Source organism: Neovison vison, chromosome 5 (genome assembly GCF_020171115.1).
Source record: "Neovison vison isolate M4711 chromosome 5, ASM_NN_V1, whole genome shotgun sequence".
In the NCBI taxonomy this organism is placed as follows: Eukaryota; Metazoa; Chordata; class Mammalia; order Carnivora; family Mustelidae; genus Neogale; species Neogale vison.
Window position 1 is genome coordinate 34564809 of NC_058095.1, and position 21105 is coordinate 34585913.

The window sequence follows — 21105 nt, forward strand, 5'->3', positions numbered from 1 at the left end:
CCAAATGTACACACTTAACTGACTGGGCCACCCAGGCATCCCTAGGTGAAATATATTATTAAGTCCACCTGATTCCTTTTACTATGTGACCACTAGAACATTTAAGATTACATATGTAATGCATGTTTTTATTGGATGGTGCTGCTCTGTGGAATACCTTTACATTTTAATACAATATATTCAATAACTATTAACAGCATGACGAAAGACAGACTAAGAAGTAATCACATTAAAGACAATTTAGTAATGTGTACTTAATGCAATAGATTTCATCTAATCTCAGTGCTGCTGAGGATGGATGCATGTTTTAGTATTAAAACACCTTTTAACAACCATGCTAAGAAAAGATAAATGGCATTTTGCTGAAGAAGAACAGACAAACATAGTAAGACATCCTCTTACTAAAAGCCTAAATTTAATTCACTTACATTATGAATTCTGATTAAATCATGATCAAATCTACTTAAATATAATGCTAAGTAAAAAATAATCAATAGGCATAATTATTTCCCCAAACGCAAATATTCCTTTTCTAAAAATAAATTATTTTCTAGCATCCAACTAACAAGCTGCCATGCCCAGTCTGACCAGGCTGACGCCATTAACCTGTTATCATTTAAATGATAGTTCGTCTGTGCTATGACATTTCTGGAAATCTTCTCTTTCCAACTCTATGGCAAACAAAGAGCAGAACCTGCTCACTAGTGGAACCCAGTATCGGTGATGACAGCTGGCATATCTATCAGCTCTTCCTGAGGTCACATTTAAGGATGTTATTTATAATAGTTTCATCTAGCTGGCCACTTGTTTAATCCTTCGGGGCAGAACACTAATGTATCCAATATGTCATTCTGGTGCCTGCAGAGGCCAGTAAGTCCTGCCCAGAGAGAAACGAACAGGCCACAGGTCAGAAGCATGGGCTCTGCAATCAGACCACTTAGCTCAAATCCAAATTTGCGACTTCCCAGCTCTGTGCAGGCTGTGTGAGCTGCTTCCCTTCTCAAAACACTTTACAGGAATCTGCTCACCTAATCTGATACCCCTCTGAGATGGGACTTTTAGGAATATACACGTTTCACAGGTAAGGAAACTGAAGCACAGAAGTAAACTAACTTGCCCAAGGTCCCCGGTGTTGGGGGGGCGGGTAAGTAGCAGAGTCAGGTTTCAAACCTGGACAAGGAAGCTCCAGAGTGTGGTTTTTGTTCTTTCTACACATAAACTGCTTAGCAGTGCCTAACAGTGAGAGTTTTATAAGTGTGATCACTATTGCTATTAATAAAGACCACCCTCTCATTCTGACCACATTCCTCACATTCACAGGAAAGCCAGGTGAATATGGATGACAAAACTGCAAAACAATATAAAACATATGACCTTCTTTTAAAACTTTCTTTTTTTAGGGGTGCCTTGGTGGCTCAGTTGTTAAGCGTCTGCCTTTGGCTCAGGTCATGATCCCAGGGTCCCGGGATCAAGCCCTGCATCGGACTCCCTGTTCTGCGGGAAGCCTGCTTCTCCTTCTCCTACTTCCCCTGCTTGTGTTCCCTCTCTTGCTGTGTCTCTCTGTCAAATAAATTAATAAAATCTAAAAAATAAAATAAAATAAAACTTTTTTTAAAGTAGCCTCTAAGCCCAGTGTGGAGCCCCAAACTTGTTTTTGGTGGGGTGGTGTGGGGTGGGGTGGGGAGAGGGAGAATCCCAGGTCATCTCCATGCCCAGTGCAGAGCTGACATGGGGCTTGATCTCATGACCCTGAGATCAAGACTGGAGCCAAAATCAAGAGTCGAACACTCAACCGACTGAGCCACCCAGGAACCGCAGTCCCAAACTTTTTAACTCAACAACTAATTTGTAGTAGTTTTAGACTTGTAGAACAACCGCATAAATAATAGAGAGAGTTCATGAATACCCTGCCCAGCTTCCTCTAGAATTAACAATTTACATAAACACAGTGCGATTATCAAAATCAGGAAGTGAACCCTGGTATGATACTACTATCCAAATTACACAGCTCTCAAATTTCATCCATTTTTATCCTAGTGTCCTTTTTCTTTTCCAGGCTCCAATCTAGGACCCCAAACTGTACCTACTTGCGATGTCTCCTTCACTCTGTGACAGTTCTTCAGTCTTCCTTTGTTTTTCCATGACTTACTACAGTGTACAGAATAAAGCCCAAATTCTTAGCATGGCCATGACCTAGCACTCACCTACTCACACAGCCTTATCTACTGCCATTCCCCCCTTTGCATTTTAAGTGTTTGCCAAAACAAATTAAATCACAGTTTCCAAAATGGCCATATACACTCTCAAGTCTATGTTTTTAAAACCATTATTCTCTGTGGCCTTTCACTGAGCTGACTCTTCTAGTCTGCTTAGTGTGGAATGTGGATGGCGTCTCAGACACAGGCTTCCTGAGCAGCCTGCGCTCCCCCAAGGGCACTCAGGTGACCACGCCACCAGGAGAACCTCCACTACAGGGCCTCCCACACAGCATCACTGTCTGTTTAGTGCCTGCTGCCCTCTCCTTTTTTTTGTATTTTTAAAGAGAAAGAGAGCACGCATGGGTGAGCAGGGAGGGGGTTGCAGAGGGAGAGGTAGGGAGAATCTTAAGCATAATCCACACCCAGTGTGGAGACCAGTGTAGGGGTCTAATTTCACATCCCTGAGATCATGACGTGAGCCAAAATTAAGAGTCAGACACTTAACCGGCTGAGCCAGCCAAGCACCCCACTGCCACCCTCTCCTGAGGACACACTCCTGAAGGGCAAAATGGGTCTTACATGGCACCCAATACGGTTCATTGACCTTTAGAAGGAATCTTATTTGGACTAAAAAAAAAAAAAAAAGATTTATTTATTTGAGAGAGAGAGAGAGGACAAGCAGGGAGGAGGGGCAGAGGGGGAGAATTCCAAGCAGAGTCCCCTCTGACCAGGAAGCCCGACTCGGGGCCCAAACCCGCAACCCAAGGGATCATGACCCCGGTGGAAATCAAGAGTGGGAAGCTCAATCGACTAAGCCACCCAGGTGCCCCTCCTTTTTAAATTTTAATTAACCATGCCTTACATTTTAATGTTTAGCTCCATTTAAACAGAATGTCTGTCTCTCACTTGCCTGTTGCCAGAATAAGACTTTAAATGTCTTTGGATTTATAGGCATGTGTGACTCTAAATCACTTACCAAAATGCTACAAAACCAGGTATATATACTCACAGTGACCAAACCTCTAATGAACAGGTTAGTGAGGTTAGTTTAATAAATGCCTGGGTAGCTCCGTCAGTTGAACATCTGCCTTCAGCTCAGATCGTGATCCCAGGTTCCTAGGACCAAGTCCCATGTAAGGATTCCCTGCTCAGTGGGGAGTCTGTTTCTTTCTCTCTCTCCTGCTCCCCCTATTTGTTCCCCCTTTAGCTCTCTCTTTCTCTCTGTCAAATAAATAAATAAAATATTTTAGAAAATAAATTAATGTAAGAAAAAAAACTTACGATTAAAACAAAATCCTGGGGCGCCTGGGTTGGGCTCAGTGGGTTAAGCCGCTGCCTTCGGCTCAAGGTCATGATCTCAGGGTCCTGGGATCGAGTCCCGCATCGGGCTCTCTGCTCAGCAGGGAGCCTGCTTCCCTCTCTCTCTCTCTCTGCCTGCCTCTCCATCTACTTGTGATTTCTCTCTGTCAAATAAATAAATAAAATCTTTTAAAAAAAAATCCTGTTTTTTTTTTCTTTCAACTTCATAAATAATAACCATGGTAAGTATGTTTTGATTTGGGAAAGAACAGACTCATGTTCTCCTAAGTAACTTGCCATGCTAGAAAAGTACTCCTTTTTCCAACATTCACCCAGCTTTTTACACTGCATTATGTTTAAGGGTATAGCCATTTCTCCATACCTGGTGAGCATGTTTAAGTTTAATGACATAATCACCCCAAAACATCTTCTGGCTGACTAATAAAAGGCTGGAGTTATCTTAAAGAAGAAGGGAGCACAATTCTTGCCCTCAAGGGGCACACACATGTAGGTACCTCCCCCAATATAAAATTCCTAACAATAATGTAGAGAAGGGATTTTGTCCTCTCTCAATTCTTCTGAAGATGGTATATTTGCAACAGCAATACCAACAGGTAAACAAGAGAAACCAAGAAAACTAACACTTTCGAATGTTTACTATGTACCAGACATTTATACATCATTTTAACCCTCAAACCAAATCTGTGAAGTAGGGATTATTATACTACTTAGTAAATGAGAAAAGTGAATCACAGAGATAAAAGAACAACCAAAATCATACAGCCAGAGCCAGAATTTGAACCCAAGCCTCCCAGGATTCCAGGCTTCTCCCTCTAGAGAACATTTACCATCTCATAAAGCTACAATTTTGAAAGCACAGCACTAGGGAAAAATCTGTTCTCAACATTAAAGAGTAAGTTTGGCCCTGGAACCTATGCTCTTAACCATCCCACTAAAAACAAACCTGGAGAAGTGTGAAGACATGGAAATTCCAAATATGAAAAAAGTTAAACAAATTATAACAATTTAGCCTGAGATTTAAGAAAGTGACTTTGAATAAAAAGATGGTTAAAAGTTGCTTTGCACTTCTGCAAAGTTAAAGAGAAATACCTATTTCCTGGTGAGTTTGTTAAAAACAAAAACAGATCAGTTAAAGTAGTTGTGAAATCTGATTCTCTGAAGTTACTTAAATATGAGACAGATCCACATCTGTCTAAAGGGAATTCAATGATAGGCAGTCTCCAATAAGGATGCAGAATTTGCTATCTGCCTAAACTGTCATAACACAATGAGTTGAAGATTTTTTTTTCCATGTGCACCTCAATTATAAGTAGTTTCTTTGACAGGAGGCATTGTGCAAATGATACTACACAACAGACATAAAATAAAATATTACCTATCTGTATACCATACATATACAACATATACAGGACTGAAGGTTTTCTTATAGTCAGAATCTGTTTTCTCATAAAAATTCTATTTCTCTTGGACTGAGCCTGGCTGGCTCAGTTGGTAGAGTGTGTGACTACTGATCTGAGGGTTTAAGTTTAAGCCCCATGTTGGGTGAAGAGATTGCTTAAAAATAAAAATCTTTAAAAAAATGTATTTCTCATTTCATTTAAGCACACTGTTAACATTCTCTGGAATCCTCCATTTATATATTCTTAGCATAGTGTATACATGCATGCCCTCATGAAAATGGACCAATATAATCCTATTCTAAACAAGTATCCAGGGATGCCTGGGTGGCGCAGTTGGTTGGACGACTGCCTTCAGCTCAGGGCGTGATCCTGGAGTCCCGGGATCGAGTCCCACATCAGGCTCCCAGCTCCATGGGGAGTCTGCTTCGCTCTCTGACCTTCTCCTCGCTCGTGCTCTCTCTCACTGCCTCTCTCTCAAATAAATAAAATAAAATCTTTAAAAAAAAAAATTAAAAAAAAATAAACAAGTATCCAAAGTAAAACTGCTGTACTATTCTGTAGAAATCATTTTTTAAAACTAAGACAATTTCAGGATGCCTGGGTGGCTCAGTCAGTTGGGCATGTGACTCTTGACTTCAGCTCAGGTCGTGGGCTCAGGGTCGTAAGATCGAGCCCCACACTGGGCTCCAGGCTGGGCATAGAGTCTGCTTAGGGTTCTCCCTCTCTCCCTCTCCCCTCCCCACTCCTGCTTTCTCTCGCTCTAGAAAAAAAAAAATCCAAAAAACAAAACAAAACAAAAAACTAAGACAATTTCACCTATCTTCTTTTCTTCTTATTTTTCTTTCACGAAAATGCAGGTGTTATTTAACCCATCCCCTTACAACAGCAAAACAAAAAGGAACTGAACTACAGCATTTCCATTTTAGAGTAAGAAAAATGGAGTCCCCAAAAAGCCACAGACACTGTTTTTGTTATTTTTCTGATCCTTAAAAACAGAATCATCAGAAGACATATAGAACTGACATAACAGCCAAGGGACGCCTGGGTGGCTCAGTTGGTTAAGCAGCTGCCTTCGGCTCAGGTCATGATCCCAGCGTCCTGGGATCGAGTCCCACACCGGGCTCCTTGCTTTGCAGGGAGCCTGCTTCTCCCTCTGCCTCTGCCTGCCTCTCTGTCTGCCTGTGCTCACTCTCTCTCCCTCTCTCTCTGACAAATAAATAAATAAAATCTTTAAAAAAAAAAAAAAAAAAAAAAAGAACTGACATAACAGCCAAAATGTAAGAGCTGGCACATGTTAAAATCTTTTCTAAAAAGTAACTCACCGGAGTTTCCTTCCTTTGCTGGCTTTCCTATCTACTTTCTTGTGGATTTTGCTTCGTAACTTCTGGATCGCAAGCCACTGCCTGGGAAATTCACAAACAATATTAGTATCATCACTAACAGAAATAGTAATACTTATTGACAAACTGGAATTTTTCGCACTGCAGAAAGAAATCATCAACCCACATCAAGTTCCTCAAGACAGTCTGGGGCCAAAGCGACTAATCAATTGAAGAGGATTTGTGCAATGAGAAAAAAACAAATGGCAGCTGGGAAATTCTACAATGAATTTGGTTAACAATGCTCCTTAGTATCTAGAGTTCCTGTGACAGGCACTAAATCTTGCAGTCCACAGGAAAAGCCAGCAAACTGAGTAGAGAGCTGTTTGCTTTCAATGTTTTATAGCTGTGCAGGATGTTCTATTACTAACACTACAACTGCTGTTCAGTTTGAATACAGGAATTCTTCAATTTTCCCTTTGTTAATACCCAAGTGCTTTTTCTGGCACTTTCCAATGTTTGCTAATTTTTTGTAATTACCCACCACTGACATTAGTTTTGCGGCCATTTTGTGTATTTAATTTTCATTTCATCTGTCGTATTTGAGAATGTGCTGCTGAGAGTAAGGGTTCCTTCCCCCCAGTGCAGTCTCAATACGACTGTCGCACCTACAAAAAAAGTTGCCAGTAATTCTTTACTACCAAATACTGAGTCAGTCTTCAAATTTCCTGGATCATCTCACTTTTACAGTTAGTTTGTTTGAATCAGGATCCAAACAAGAGTCACATATTGTGCAGTCATTTCAGATGAAAAGGAATTAATTTTTCAAATAAAGGATATTGGCAAAGAAAAATCTTCATAAATTCCTCATATGAACAAATGTGGAAAAAAAAAAAAGAGAGAGAAACAGCAACAGCTAGTCATCTTACCTGATTTATACAACGAAAACTCAACATCAGAAAAAAATAATCTAGGGAAATCCAATTACTGTAATCTTAATATAATCTTAATTACCATAATCTATTTTATTGTAAAGTCAGATAAATGTACAATATAATCACCATGCAATTTGCTGTATCACATTAAATTTATAGTGAACAGCTCTCTATAGCATTCCAGAGATACACAAAATATCAACAATATCCTATCCTTAAACCCAAATAATGTTTTACTCAAATAAAATTATTTCATCAACACAAATTTTTCATTGCGTTCTCAAAATGCTGCTTTGCCCAGAATCCCATTCTGGTACTTGCAGCTTTTGTTTCCTTTCATGCTTTTGCAAATTATGGCTCATGGCTATTTAAATGTACACTATTCATTAGGTAGCACTCTAAATGCCCTTTTTATTTTCCAACTACAGGATGAAGCATACACACGAGCCTTCCTTCACTACTTTACATTCTACCCTGACATCTGGGTAATGCTGCCACGTTCCGTTTTTAATTGTGCTGAGGCTTTTACTGAAGGGGTGGAGGTCTAAATTAGGGCAGATTCGAACAAAGCAGATTCAACTATGAGCAAGGAACCTGTTGTGCACAGTGCCACATTCTGACAGCTGAGAGCACACATTTGGGTGGCTGCTTTTTATCCAGCGGTCAGAGACCGATACAGATACAATCACAGCCCAAATCAGGGAGCAAAGACCATAAGAAGGACTTTGAAAAAACAAACCCTAAAACAAAGACAGGTGTTTTATAATCTCTTATTCAACTGTACTTAAGTTGAATCTCTTATTCAACTCTACTTAAGGATTTCCATCACCTTGTCTTGCTTAACTTTTTTTTTTAATGTTGCTTAACATTTACAATTACGGAGCCAATCGCTGCCTCTGAGGCAGAATTAAGGGGACTCAAAGGGAGAAACTATTATATAGGCTGCTTGTACAAACAGAAAGCCATATCTAAATTACCTTCCCATGGCCACTTGATCATTGGGATCCAAGGAGCTGGTTTTCCGTTCTATGAGTTCTCGAAGGAGCTAGGGGAAAAAGGAAAGCAACGGATTTATTTATCATCTCCCAGCACCAAGTGACTTTAAAAGGGCACTGTAGGAATTCTGAATGGCGCCGTGACAGCTCTAAAACTACAATCAATAAGGGACAACCCAGTAGCAAGAGCATGACTGAATTCCCATTAACCCTTTCATATTTATATATCTTTAAAAAGGTGGCTACAGCAATAGCTGAGAACAGAAGTCCATTTGGAAGACTTATTGTACTGCAGTTCATTTCAAATGGATCAATGAGTGTGCAACATTCCCCTCATTGTTTTTATGATTAGTTTTGTCCACCTCATCGATACCAAAGGAGAATCTTTAAAAGGTCAGGTGGGAAAGGCTGTATGGCAAAAAGGAAAATGCATCAGCTTCTCACCAATAGGATAATGGTACATGGTTAACTTCTGACCTATAACCTCCAATAGTCAGGAAGGTCTTCCTCAGGCAAAAGCCTTTATTACATATAATTAAAAGTACGAACTTCATTCTCTTGCTTTCCATGGCTGGTACTCCCCCAAGCTTACTATGAAGAGATTTAACTACATATGAGACCAACACAGTCAAAGCCATGACAATTTTAAAAGGGATCCTGACAGAAGTCATATGTGTGGACTGCAAATACAAAACAGAGAACCAGTCTCTCGTCCCATACAACGAACTCCATGGGCCCCCCTAAATGACTCTCCTACTCTCCTCTTAGTCATGGGTGGTCCACTGCACACAACCAGAGTGTAAACCGGTACCTTTCACACAGACTTAAGAATTTGCATTGGGTCTTAAAGTCCTAAGTGAAGAGAAGTAATGTTGAGAAGTTGGGTATTAGGGGCGCCTGGCTGCCTCAGTTGGTAGAGTGTGTGACTCTTGATCTCAGGGTTGTGAGCTTGAGCTCCACGACAGGTGTGGGGCCTGCTTAAGAATTAAAGGTTAAACATTAAAGGAGGAGAGTTTTAAATTGTGATAATAAAACTGGATACATCTCTCCCATACAAGTGCTGTGTGCAGAGAAATAGCAACAGAGATTAAAATCCCAAGTCTTCTGAGAGAAATACAAGGGGACACACTAAAATAATCCTGCTCATCATCTGTCAGTTATACAGGTTGGACTTTAAATTTCGTTTCTTCACAAAAAAAAAAAAGTAATGATTCTGTAGGTGAGGCATAGTAACAATACAGATATTTCACCACTTTAAACAGCTGACGTCTGTGGGAGGATAGAGGAGGAGGAACAAATTTCTGATTTTCATTTGTTTATGTAAGTAGGCACTGGAAGAAGTAAAACAAATTTATAGAAATGTTCATTTCCATAGAAGATGAATCTTTACTGCAAAAGGGGAAAGGATATTTCAATCACAATTAAAAATCCTCCTGTGATATTTCTTCATTTGCTTATTCTGGACATTATTACTACAGCAATTACGTTTAAAAATGCGGGGACCAGAGGCCACTGGTTTATTATCACTAGAAAACAGCAAGCTATTTCTCTACACTGTTTATCTGATTGATTCCCAACATCTTTCTGGCAGCCAATCTATCAGTTTATCTCTCCTACTTCATCACAGTCACTTCTGGCAGCTAAATACAAGATCCAAATCCAGTGTTACACAGACATACGACACAGTAAACCCGTGTAGCACTGCTACTCTGTAAACAGCTGCCCTGAAGGCTGAGCCAAAATGGGCTCCTGGTTCCTAGTCAATGTTCTGTAAGAAGCATGGCTGTGGGGGGGGCGGTGATGGTGGTGGGAAAGAGGAGAGGTTGATAAGGAAAACAGAAGAAAGAGAAGAAAAAGAAGGGAAAGAAAATATGAAAAGGGACGGGAAATAATGAAGCAGCTACATCTCATTGCCCTTACCTGTTCTAGCCACAGAAGAGATTGGAACAACGGTTCCTGGCTTTCCTAATCGCCTCTGATCCCTTGAGACTGGGGCTGTCAGGACCATGGGGAGCAAGGCTCACGGAAGTCTGCCCTAGCACAACAGGGGTGATCCTTGGCAAGAAAGCCCCATATGCCCTTCCCGAAGACTGGAGACTGAAGCCGCACGACTACGGTGGGTCTGTTACGTTTGCAGTGGTCCCTCCATTCAAACACTGAGTTGGTGCAGCATTTTCTCTCTGTACTTTCCATACTCTGGGCTGCATTTTCACTATCCAAGTGCCCTGCACGGCTACCCTTAGTCATTTGTGACAAGGAAGGTGGTTTTACTGGTCAATCTGGCCAAGTCTACTTTATTCAGTCCAGTGAGGCAGAAGATCCTGTTGCGTGCAAGGTAGGAATAAGAAAGTGCCCCAAAAGGGGCGGCACCTGGGTGGCTCAGTGGGTTAAAGCCTCTGCCTTCAGCTCAGGTCATGATCCCAGGGTCCTAGGATTGAGCCCTGCATTGGGAATCTCTGCTCAGCAGGAAGCCTGCTTCCCTTCCTCTCTCTCTGCCTGCCTCTCTGCCTACTTGTGATCTCTGTCAAATAAATAAATAAAATCTTAAAAAAAAAAAAAAAAGAAAGAAAGAAAGAAGGAAAGTAGCCAAAAGGGATGCTTGGGTGGCTCAGTATCTGCCTTCGGTTCAGTATCTGACCGAATGATCTCAGGATCCTGGAACTGAGCCCTACACTGGCCTCCCTAATCAGCAGGGAGCCTGCTTCCCCCTCTGCCTCTGCCCCTCTACCCTGCTCCTGCGCTCTCTCTCTGACAAATAAGTAAAATCTTAAAAAAAAAAAAAAGTAGCCAGAAAATACAAGTAAACCAACTATTCCCATGGCTACTGCTATTTTCTATTTCCCACAGCTAACACAATCACTGGGTTTTAATTTAATTAGGAAAACTGCTTTCAAAAAAGTTACTGAAAAATTAAGCTTTAGGAATATTGCTGAAGAATTAATTTTGCTTCTCAGTTCAATTTTTATAGCTTAACTTTATGAATAAACTTTTCTATTAAATACAGGTTCTGTTACAGAGCTTTTTCTTTTCAACAATAATGATGTAGTATTTCTAATTTTCTTTGTGACTCGGAAAATGGAGACATGCGTGAAATATTTTTGTTCTAGTCTGTTTTAATCCCAGGGTCAGCTCACAAAGGCTTGATTGTTTCCCTAGTTCCAGGGGAAAATCATAGATGTTAGGTTTCCAGGTCAGCCCACAAAAACCTACTTAACCCACAACAACATACATGAGGAATAGCGCTGATGGTACTGTTCAGCATCTAATCAGCATTTATAATACTTTGTCTAGAAATATGCACGCCAGAATCAGTTAAAAATGGCAGATTGAACACATTAGTTTATCTCTTCTCCTTTCTCAAGCCCTCTAAAAGACAGGAGAGGAATAAAACAAATGTATTAACCCACGAGAAAGAAGAGAAAGGGAGAGTTAATGAGAGCAGATTTTCATAAATTTTTCAAAGACAGTCAGGAGATGGAAGAGTAAAAAGCAGTTATCACCCAAGTGCCCAGAGGGAATAAAGGTGAGGGTGGAACTAATTAGGCCCACAGAATCCCTGTAGGAGGAGCTCTGGCAGGGGCAGTTACCACAAAGAGGGAGAAGTGGGAGGGGACAGCGCCACTGGGCCTTCTCCATTATCCCACAAGTGACTATACCCTTTCCCCCACCTCACAGAGAGACAAGTTTTCTTCTCTGGAAAAACTGAGCCCCAGAAGCTCCAGAGAGATGACTCTCAGGCACAGGAGGCTGGATGAGGTAGAAGAAAAAGGTGCCATGCCAGTCCCTGGGAACTTCTGCCTGCTTCCCTTACCCTACAAACAGAATGCCAGCACCCTGACACAAAATCTCCCACGCAGGAGAGCAGAGGAGTATCTCTTGGAGAAACTGCATGGTTGATCCCTTCACTCCCCAGAAAATATCTCCAAGTTCTGACATTTGAAGACTATTCCAAACAAGATGTTAGTTCACAGAGCAATTATAGTTAAAGGAGCCAAAAAGCTCTGCTCAGGTTTCAGAGGTACTCTGAATTTCTTACTACTAAATATGAAGAGAGTTAAGGACCACTGGCATCTGCAGAAAGGCTCAGACAGACCAAAGCAGATAGGAAGAGGGGACCCAAAAGAACAACAAAGGAAACAAAATAAACCTAGGAAAAGAAAGAAGAATGGAAAAGAAGATATATTCCTGTAAGAACAGGAGGATGTGAGTAAAGAGTAAAACAAGAAATTAAATACAAAACAGAAAAAAATAAATTTCAATAAACTGGAAAAGAAATATACAAAAACCCTTCAGCTATAAAACAAAAAGGCAAAAGGATAACAGACCCTTGCTTATTTGTAAGAGAAGAAAAAAATCTAGAGGACAATCCAGAATGTCAAACATCTGACTAAGAAAGGCTAGGAGGACATAATTAGAGAAACAGTAATGAAAATTTCCCAAATCGAAGGACAGGAATGAGCCTGAAAAAATCTAGTACAATGAATGAAAAAAAGTCCTTTCCCAAGACACATCAGCATGAAATGTGGAACACTGGAAGTACAGAGAAGATTCTAAATGCTTACAGAAAAAATAGGTCACATATAAAGAGGGTGACCGTATGTCCCAGTTTACCCCAGAGAGTCCTGGTTTACGCCTGCTGTCCTAGTATTCTTTTTCAGGCTAGTACCTCAAATGTCCCAGTTTTGGCAAGAGATTATATAGTCACCCTACATATTCAGAAATGAAAACTAAGTGGGACTAGACATTTCAGTAGCAATATCAAGTAGCAGAGGACCGCAGGGCAATGCCTTCAAAATTCTGAGGAAAAGGACTTTCGACTTCAAATTCCACACACAAAGGATTAACCAAGTATGCAAGTTACATGGAGACATTTCACGCGTGTAAAGAGACTCAATGGTTTACTCCTCACGCGCCCCTTCACAGGAAGATGTGCCTCAGTAACATGAGCGCGTGTGACAAAAAGGAGGAAGACGTGAGACGTCAGAAAACAGGTCCAACTCAGGAAAGCAGCAAAAACAGGCCCCGAGTCTACTGACAGCGGAGGCACAGACAGCAACTGTTCCAGAGAGGAAGAGTCCGGAGAGCCCTAGAAATAAGGTCTCTGGGTTGGAAAAGGTAGAGGGAGTGGGGAAATGATAGGTTAATTTATGCATTCAAGGCATTTGGTCTGTGTGGGGGAAAAATAGCAGGAGATATACAGAACACTAAGCGTATCTTGAAAAAGGCATTATTAGCTCTAGGAAAAAACAAGCATCTAAGGAAATATAATCATAGTACATTTACTTAGTCGTAATATCATAAAAACTGACTTTTCACAAAACCATGACAGTAAGTACACCAAGGTATGGAGAATGGGAAGCATGGAGGCAGAAAGCCTAGGAAGGCCCACACCTCACCACTGTGAGGGAAGTCAAGAGATGATCTGATAAATGTTTGAACATGATACAACAGTAGTATAAACCTACTATTTAAAACCTAAATAAAAGGGCACCTGGGTTAAAGCTTCTGCCTTCAGCTCAGGTCATGATCCCAGGGTCCTGGGATCGAGCTCCACACTGGGCTCTCTACTCAGCAGGGAGCCTGCTTCCCTTCCTCTCTCTCTGCCTGCCTCTCTGCCTACCTGTGATCCCTGTCTGTCAAATAAATTAAAAAAAAAAAAAATCTTAAAACCGAAATAAAGTATTGGAAGTTTTTGCCCTCCAAAGCTTCTCAGCAACGTAACGCTTTATCATTCCTTGGATAATACGTGACCCAAGAAGAATATGTCAGGATTTATTTGGCAATGTCCAGACGATCCAGTAGTCCCCGCCTCAACCCTGGTTTTAGTTACCCACAGCCAACTGCGGTGCAGAAGCAGATGGTCCTCCTTCTGATGGGTCCTCAGAAGGTCCACGGGAGCCTGACGCTATGTCATATGGCTACGTCATTGCCCTCACTACGTCTCATCACACAGGCATCTTATCATCTCACATCATCACAAGAAGGGCAAGTACAGTACAATAAGATCAAGACCACATTCACATTTTTATTATAGTATATTGTTACAAGTGTTCTATTTCATTATTAGCTATTGTTGTTATTCTCTTATTCTGCATAATTTATAAATTAAACTTTATTCACAGTATGTATGTGCAGGAAAAACGTGTATTTAGGGCATGGTACTATCCACGGTTTCAGTGATCCATTGAAAGTTTTGGATCATATAACCTGTGGATCGATGGAGAGGGACCACTATAGATGTTCTGAAAAATTTTGCCAGTCTACAAATTCACACTGAGAAATTTTGTAATGTCCAAAGGCGAAAAAGACAGGAGGATCAAGGATATATTGATTAAAGCCCTTACATTGTCCTGCTCCTGAAATCAAACAAACAAACAAACAAAACATGGTAACACCCTAGAAATAATAACAACACTTATTTTGATTTGCTGCTGATAATGCCAAGCAATTGTTTACAACTTTATTGAGATATAATTCACTTACTATATTAATTCACCCATGCAAGAGGTATATAATTCAGTGTATTTTGGTCAATTCAGAGAGTTGTGCAATCACTACCACATTTACTCTTAGAACATTTTCATCCCACTAAAAGAAACCCCAAACCTATTAGCTATCATTCCCAGTAAGCCCGACCCACAAACTCCCATACAATTAGTGATTAGGCAATCACTAATCTTTCTATCTTTATGATATGCCCATTCCTGACATTTCATATAAAATGCAATCATACAATTTATGGTCTTTTATAACTAGCTTATTTCACTTAACATATGTCCCAAGGTTTATTCATGTTATAGCATATATCAGTACTTCCTTCTTTTTTATAGCTGAATAATATTCCACTGCAGAGCTACACCATATTTTACCTATTCATTAATTGAGGGATATCAGAGTTGTTTCTACCTCATGGTTATTAAGAATAACGCTGCTATGGATATTCATGACAAGTTTTTGTACAGACAGGTGCTTTCATTTCTCTCAGGTAAATACGTGGGAGTGGAATTGCTAGGTTACATAGTAACTCTAGGTCTGACACCTTGACGTACTGGCAGCCTGTTTTCCGAAGCAGGTACATCATTTTACATTCCCACCAGCAGTGCTGGACAGGTCCGATTTTTCTACATCCTCATCAGCACTTGTTATTGTCTGACTTTTTGATGACAGTCATCCCAGGGGGTATAAAGTATTATTTCACTGTGGTTCTGATTTGCATTTCTCTGATGGCTAATAAGGTTGAGCATCCTCTTGTGCTTACTGGTCATTTGTATATCTTCTTTGGAGAAATGTCTACTCAGATAAGCCTCGGCCATTCTTTAATAAGGTTGCCTTTTTATCATTGAGCTGTAAGAGTTCTTTATGTATTCTAGATACAAGTCCCCACACTCTCTTTCTCTAATAAATAAAATCTTAAAAAAAAAATTACCCTTCTTAAAAACCTATTCTGAGAGCTTGAATTAAAAAAAAAAAAACAAAAAACAGGGTGCCTCAGTTGGTTGGCTGTGTGACTTTTTTTTTTTCATTTAAATCCAATTAATTATCATATAATGTATTATGGGTTTTAGAGGTAGAGGTCAGGGATTAATCAGTCTTATACAATACCCAATGTTCACTACATCATGTGCCCTCCTTAATGTCTATCACCCAGTTACCCCTCACTTCCAGCAACCCTCAGTTTGTTTCCTATGACTATGAGTCTCTTATAGTTTGTCTCCCTGTTTTCATCTTGTTTTATTTTTTCCTCTCTTCCCCTATGATCCTCAGTTTTGTTTCTTAAATTCCACATATCAGTGAGATCATGATAACAATCTTTCTCTGACTTATTTTGCTTAGCATAATACCCTCTAGTTCTATCTATGTTATTGCAATGGTAAGATTTCATTTTTAATGCCTGAATAGTATTCCACTCTATGTGTCTGTGTATGTGTGTGTACACACACTTATCACATCTTCTTTATGAGTATCTGACTCTTGATTTTGGCTCCAGGGGGTTATGGGATTGAGCCCTTTGTCAGGCTCTGCATTCAGTGGGGAGTCTGGTTGAGATTCTCTCTCTCTTCCTCTCTCCCCCCCACTCCATCCAATGCATGCTCCCTCTTTCTCGCTAAAATAAATAATCTTTAAAAGAAAAAACAAAAAATCCAAATGAATTAAAAGATCTCATTCTTTTTTTTTTTTTAAGATTTATTTATTTGACAGATGGCGATCACCAGTAGGCAGAAGCAGGCAGAGAGAGAGAGGAGGAAGCAGGCTCCCTGCTGAGCAGAGAGCCCGATGCAGAGCTTGATCCCAGGACCCTGAGATCATGACCTGAGCCAAAGGCAGAGGCTTTAACCCACTGAGCCACCCAGGCGCCCCTCAATCTGTCTTTGAAGGCCAGATCAAATGCCATCTCCTCCTCCCTGCAGCCTTCTCGAACTCCTCCAAACTGTTATTAATTTCTCTCTCTTCTTAATTCTTTCATACCTCTTCACCAACCATGTTGGTTTGTTTGTATTTCTGTCATTCCGTCTACCTGGCTGTAAGCATCCCGAAGGCAGGATAGAGTCTGACTCAAATGCTCACCTCCCACAGAACTCTGCATTCTGCCTTGCACACAGTGCTTATTCAAAACCATTTCTAAAACGACAGAGTTATGTAGCCAGCATTCTTCTAGATCTTGGTATCAGAGATGAACAGCATCTAGCTTCTGCAATGGCAAGTACAATAATTACAGGAAGAGAAATAGAAGAATGGAGAGAAATCAGGATGTGTGAATAAAATTCAAGAAGCATCTTAACGCTGACGTTACAAATAACCCACATTTGGTTACTAAAATAAGAAAATGTATACCTGGAGGCTACCACTAAAAGTCAGCCTGACTCTGCCTCGCTGCCTTTGGTGTTTAAGGATTTGATTAGTTTTTCCACTTTCTGATTCAGTGCTACACCATGCCTCCACTCCAGAGTGAGAGCCAAGTAAGGCCTACAATTTCGAAGGGATGATAAATTCATTCACTGAATAAAGTAACATTGTTTTCTCAGCACAAGTTCTAAAATATTTCAAAGGCCGTAATATTTCACTAGGCTTGGCTATTTGGGTTAAAATTTATTAGTCAAAACAGAAAACTTTCTCATCAGATCCCATATATTCCATTAGGCATGATATATAATGTCTCCCAATGTCTAATTATTAACTGGGAGTGTAAGTAAATCACCATCAATATTAGGCCCTGATGTGTGCAGACATGGTTAAGAATTAAGCATTCGAATACTAAAGAACTTCTTTTTTTGACAATTTGCCTTTCCTTTCTTTTTCTTACAAATAAAAACAATTTTTTAAGAATCAAGTGACAGCATTTAGCCATTCTCCCTAATCCATACTAAAGTAACAATGTACAGAGAGAGAGTTCTATTGTTCAGAATTTCCAACAGTCCCCATTTCCAGTATTCTGCCCCCCGATTGCCAGATGGATGTCCTGGTATGTGTCTTTTTTTTTTCTTCTATCTTTAATAAAGGTGGCAAGAAAGGTTATATATCCTTTGGGACCCCAGCTCAGTCACTATTTCTGGGCATTCCTGAGCAATGTTTTTTTACATGGCATCAAACAATGTATCTTTTGTCTTGGAAGAATAAGGAGGAAGTCATTCAGAACTAGAGAAAATTTTACTGAAAGGATTCACAAGGAAGAAACCAGAAGGGTAGTACTAACTTGTGCTCTGTAATGATGTCCTGTAGGGATAAAAAGCCCAGTGAAACAAACCTTTCCCTGTCTTTCCGACATTCTCCTTCTAGCATTTAGACTCCAATAATTCTTCGACTCCACCAGATCAATAACCCATTGATCCTGAAACCTTTGCAGCATCCTGCCTCTTCTCCTCATGTGCTCATTCCCTCCTTCCTCAGGTGGAAGTGACTCCACAGTCCATCAGGATAATCACTCCTGGTATACACTCTCAACTCCCTCCAAAGATGTCATATCCCTTTGTCAAACAGAGTCGGATCCCTTGGGGATTGATGGATCTTGGAATTCAGAATTTTGAGCATTTTAGGAGGATAAGACAGTGTATAAAATACAAATGCCCCAGCAGAGTCTGGGATGGCACCCTAACGTCAAACACATGAATATTTCTGCAGCAAAATGTATGAACCATCCCCACTAGGTGAGATAAATAAAGCCTTACAGGTTTATAATAGCTTTGTGACCTTTTACATTAGATGCTGCCACCACAAAAGTTTGACAAACTTAACCAAAACAAAGCAAAACACAAAACCATGAGTTTTCCTAACTTTTTAAACTTCAGAAACACGGTAAAGGGATTATGTACCTGCACTCCCTTGGCAAAATCCCCAAGCATGTTAAATCTCAGTACCTGCATCCATGCGGCTGAACTGGCTGGAGAAAAAGACAAGACTGTGGGAACTGGTCTCCCCCATCGCAAGTCATCAGCATGACCTCATATGGATCTTCGGTGCTACCTGACAATTCCCCGGCAGGTTTCCCCTCCACTCATTCTTCCCCTCTGTCAGGGGACTCTGCCACCCTCAGAATATTAACTGCCATACCTCCTCCTTTCTCAAACCTCCAGCCCCTGCCACATCTTCTCACTCATGGCTTCTTAATTCATAAAGTATAAGAAAACAAAAAAAAGCACCCAAATGATAATTTCCACATGGTTCCACTGTATCTACCTGCAAGAGTACCATATACTCTACCTTCTGTAAGAGTGCTTTATATATTCTAAATATCAGTCTCTTACCAGACATGATTTGCAAATATTTTCTCCCACAAATATTTGTAGGTCTTTTCACTTTCCTGAAGGTACCTTTTGTAGGACCAAGGTTTTTTATTTCAATGAAGTCCAATTTATCTATTTTTTTTTTCTTTTGTCACTTGCACTTTTGAAGTCCTAACCAAAGCTCATGGAAGATTCACTCCTATGTGTTCTTCTAAAAGTTTTGTAGTTTTAGCTTTTACATTTAGGTATGTGATCCATTTTGAATTATTTTTTGTGTAGGTATGAGGGAGGGCATCAACTTCATTCTTCTACATTTGGATATCCATTTGTCCCAGCACTATTTGTTGAAAAGACAAAAGATGGTTCACTCTCTGTTGCATTGTTTTGGCACCGTACTGAATGCCAACTGACCATAATGTAAAGGTTTATTTCTGTATTCCACTGATCTATATACTTAACTTTATGCCAGTACTATAACACTTTCATTACTATAGATTTGTAGTAAGTTTTGAAATTAGGAAGTAGGAGTCTTCCAATTGTTCTTTTTCAAGATGGTTTTGGCTCTTCTGGGTCCCTTGCATTTCCATATGAATTATCAGTTTATCAATTTCTACAAAGAGGCCATTGGGATTTTGATAGGGATTGTACTGAATGTGAAGATTAGTTTGGGGAGTACTACCACCCTCAGAATATTAACTCCTCTACTCCATGAACATGGGATGACTTTCCATTTATTCAAGTCTTCTAAAATTTTTTTCAACAATTGTTTATAATTTTTCATGTACAAATATTTCACCTCCTTGGTTAAATTTATTCCCAAGTATTTTATTCTTTTGGATACTATTATAAATAGAAGAGTTTTCCTTTTCAGATTGCTCACAGCTGGTGTACAGAAACACAATTGATTTTTTGGAGATACATTTTGCAATTTTGCTGAATTCGTTTATTAGCTGATAGTTTTTTGGTGGCTTCTTTGGGATTTTCTATGTATAGGATATATATAGGATCCTGCCATCTGCACATAAGAGATAGCTTGGATGCCTTTATTTCTTTTTCTTGCCTAACTGTCTGTCTAGGACCTCTAGTACAATGTTGAGTGTTAGTGGCAAGCGTAGACTATTTGTCGTGTTCCTAATCTTAGAGGAAAGCATTCAGTCTTTCACCACTGAGTAGGTAAAAATGAATATTCATAGGTGTTCTTTAGCAAGTAAAACAGTTCCCTTCTATTCACAATTTCCTGTTTGGTGGTGGTGTTTTTTTGTTTTTGTTAGCTGTGTGTTTTTATCACAAAAGGGTTAAATTTTTTCCCCCCTGCATCTATTAAGGTGATCATGTGGTTTTTGTCCTTATTCTATTGATATGGTGTATTAACATTAATTGATTTTTGATGTTAAACCAACCTTGTGTTCCTGGGCTAAATCCAACTTGGTTATGGTACATAATCTTTTTTATATGTTGCTGGATTGAGTCAAGAGTACTCTGTGGACTCTTGCACCTATATTCCTAAGAGACACTGGTCTGTAACTTTCTTACCTTGTGCTGCTTTTGTCTGGTTTTGGTATCAGGATGATACTATATTTCCTCCTTCTTGAAACACTTCTACATGGAACCTGGGAAATCACTCTTCCCTCACTCTCTTAACTTACTATTGCTTCTTCTCAGTCACCTCTGCTGGTTGCCCTTCATCTGCCCAACCTCTAAATGTCTGAATGTCCCAGGTCTCAGGGTTTGAATCAATTCTATTTTCTCTCGTTTCATTCTCTATGTAATCTCGTTCAGCCTCATGGTATTAAATATAATCTATATGCTGGTGGTTCTCAAATTTAGTCAAGCCCAGACCTTCCCATGAACCCCAAAATTACAGATAGAACTAACCTCTTCAAGAACTCCAACTGAATGTTTTTGAGGTAATCTAAAATTAATATAATGATGATCAAAATAATTAAAGCCAAAACAGGTCCATGGAGAAAAAAAAGCTTAATAAAACCAAAACTACCTTCCAGATTTCGCCTCCAAATTAGCTTCTCTCATTGCTTTCCCCATCTAAGTAAATGGCAATTTCGTCCTTCCAATTGCTCAGGCCAAAAACCTCCAAGTCATCCTGGACTCCTCTCTTTCCACATCCCATATGAAATCCAATAGCAAATCCTGTCGGTTCACCCTGAACGAAAATTCAGAATCCAACCACTTAGCACTCCCTGCAAACCACCCTAGTCCCAG

General features: G+C 39.9%; 1 protein-coding gene across 2 annotated transcripts in view; it reads right to left on the reverse strand.

The window, feature by feature from the left end:
• Positions 1-21105, reverse strand: part of AATF (apoptosis antagonizing transcription factor) — a 100728-nt gene that overhangs the window by 25404 nt on the left and 54219 nt on the right. For both annotated transcript variants that reach the window (XM_044248476.1, XM_044248475.1), the window contains 2 exons: positions 8150-8217; positions 6241-6321 (listed from right to left, as the gene is read on the reverse strand). In XM_044248476.1, coding sequence (XP_044104411.1) covers positions 6241-6321; positions 8150-8217 — 149 coding nt within the window. The remainder of the gene's footprint in view (positions 1-6240; positions 6322-8149; positions 8218-21105) is intronic.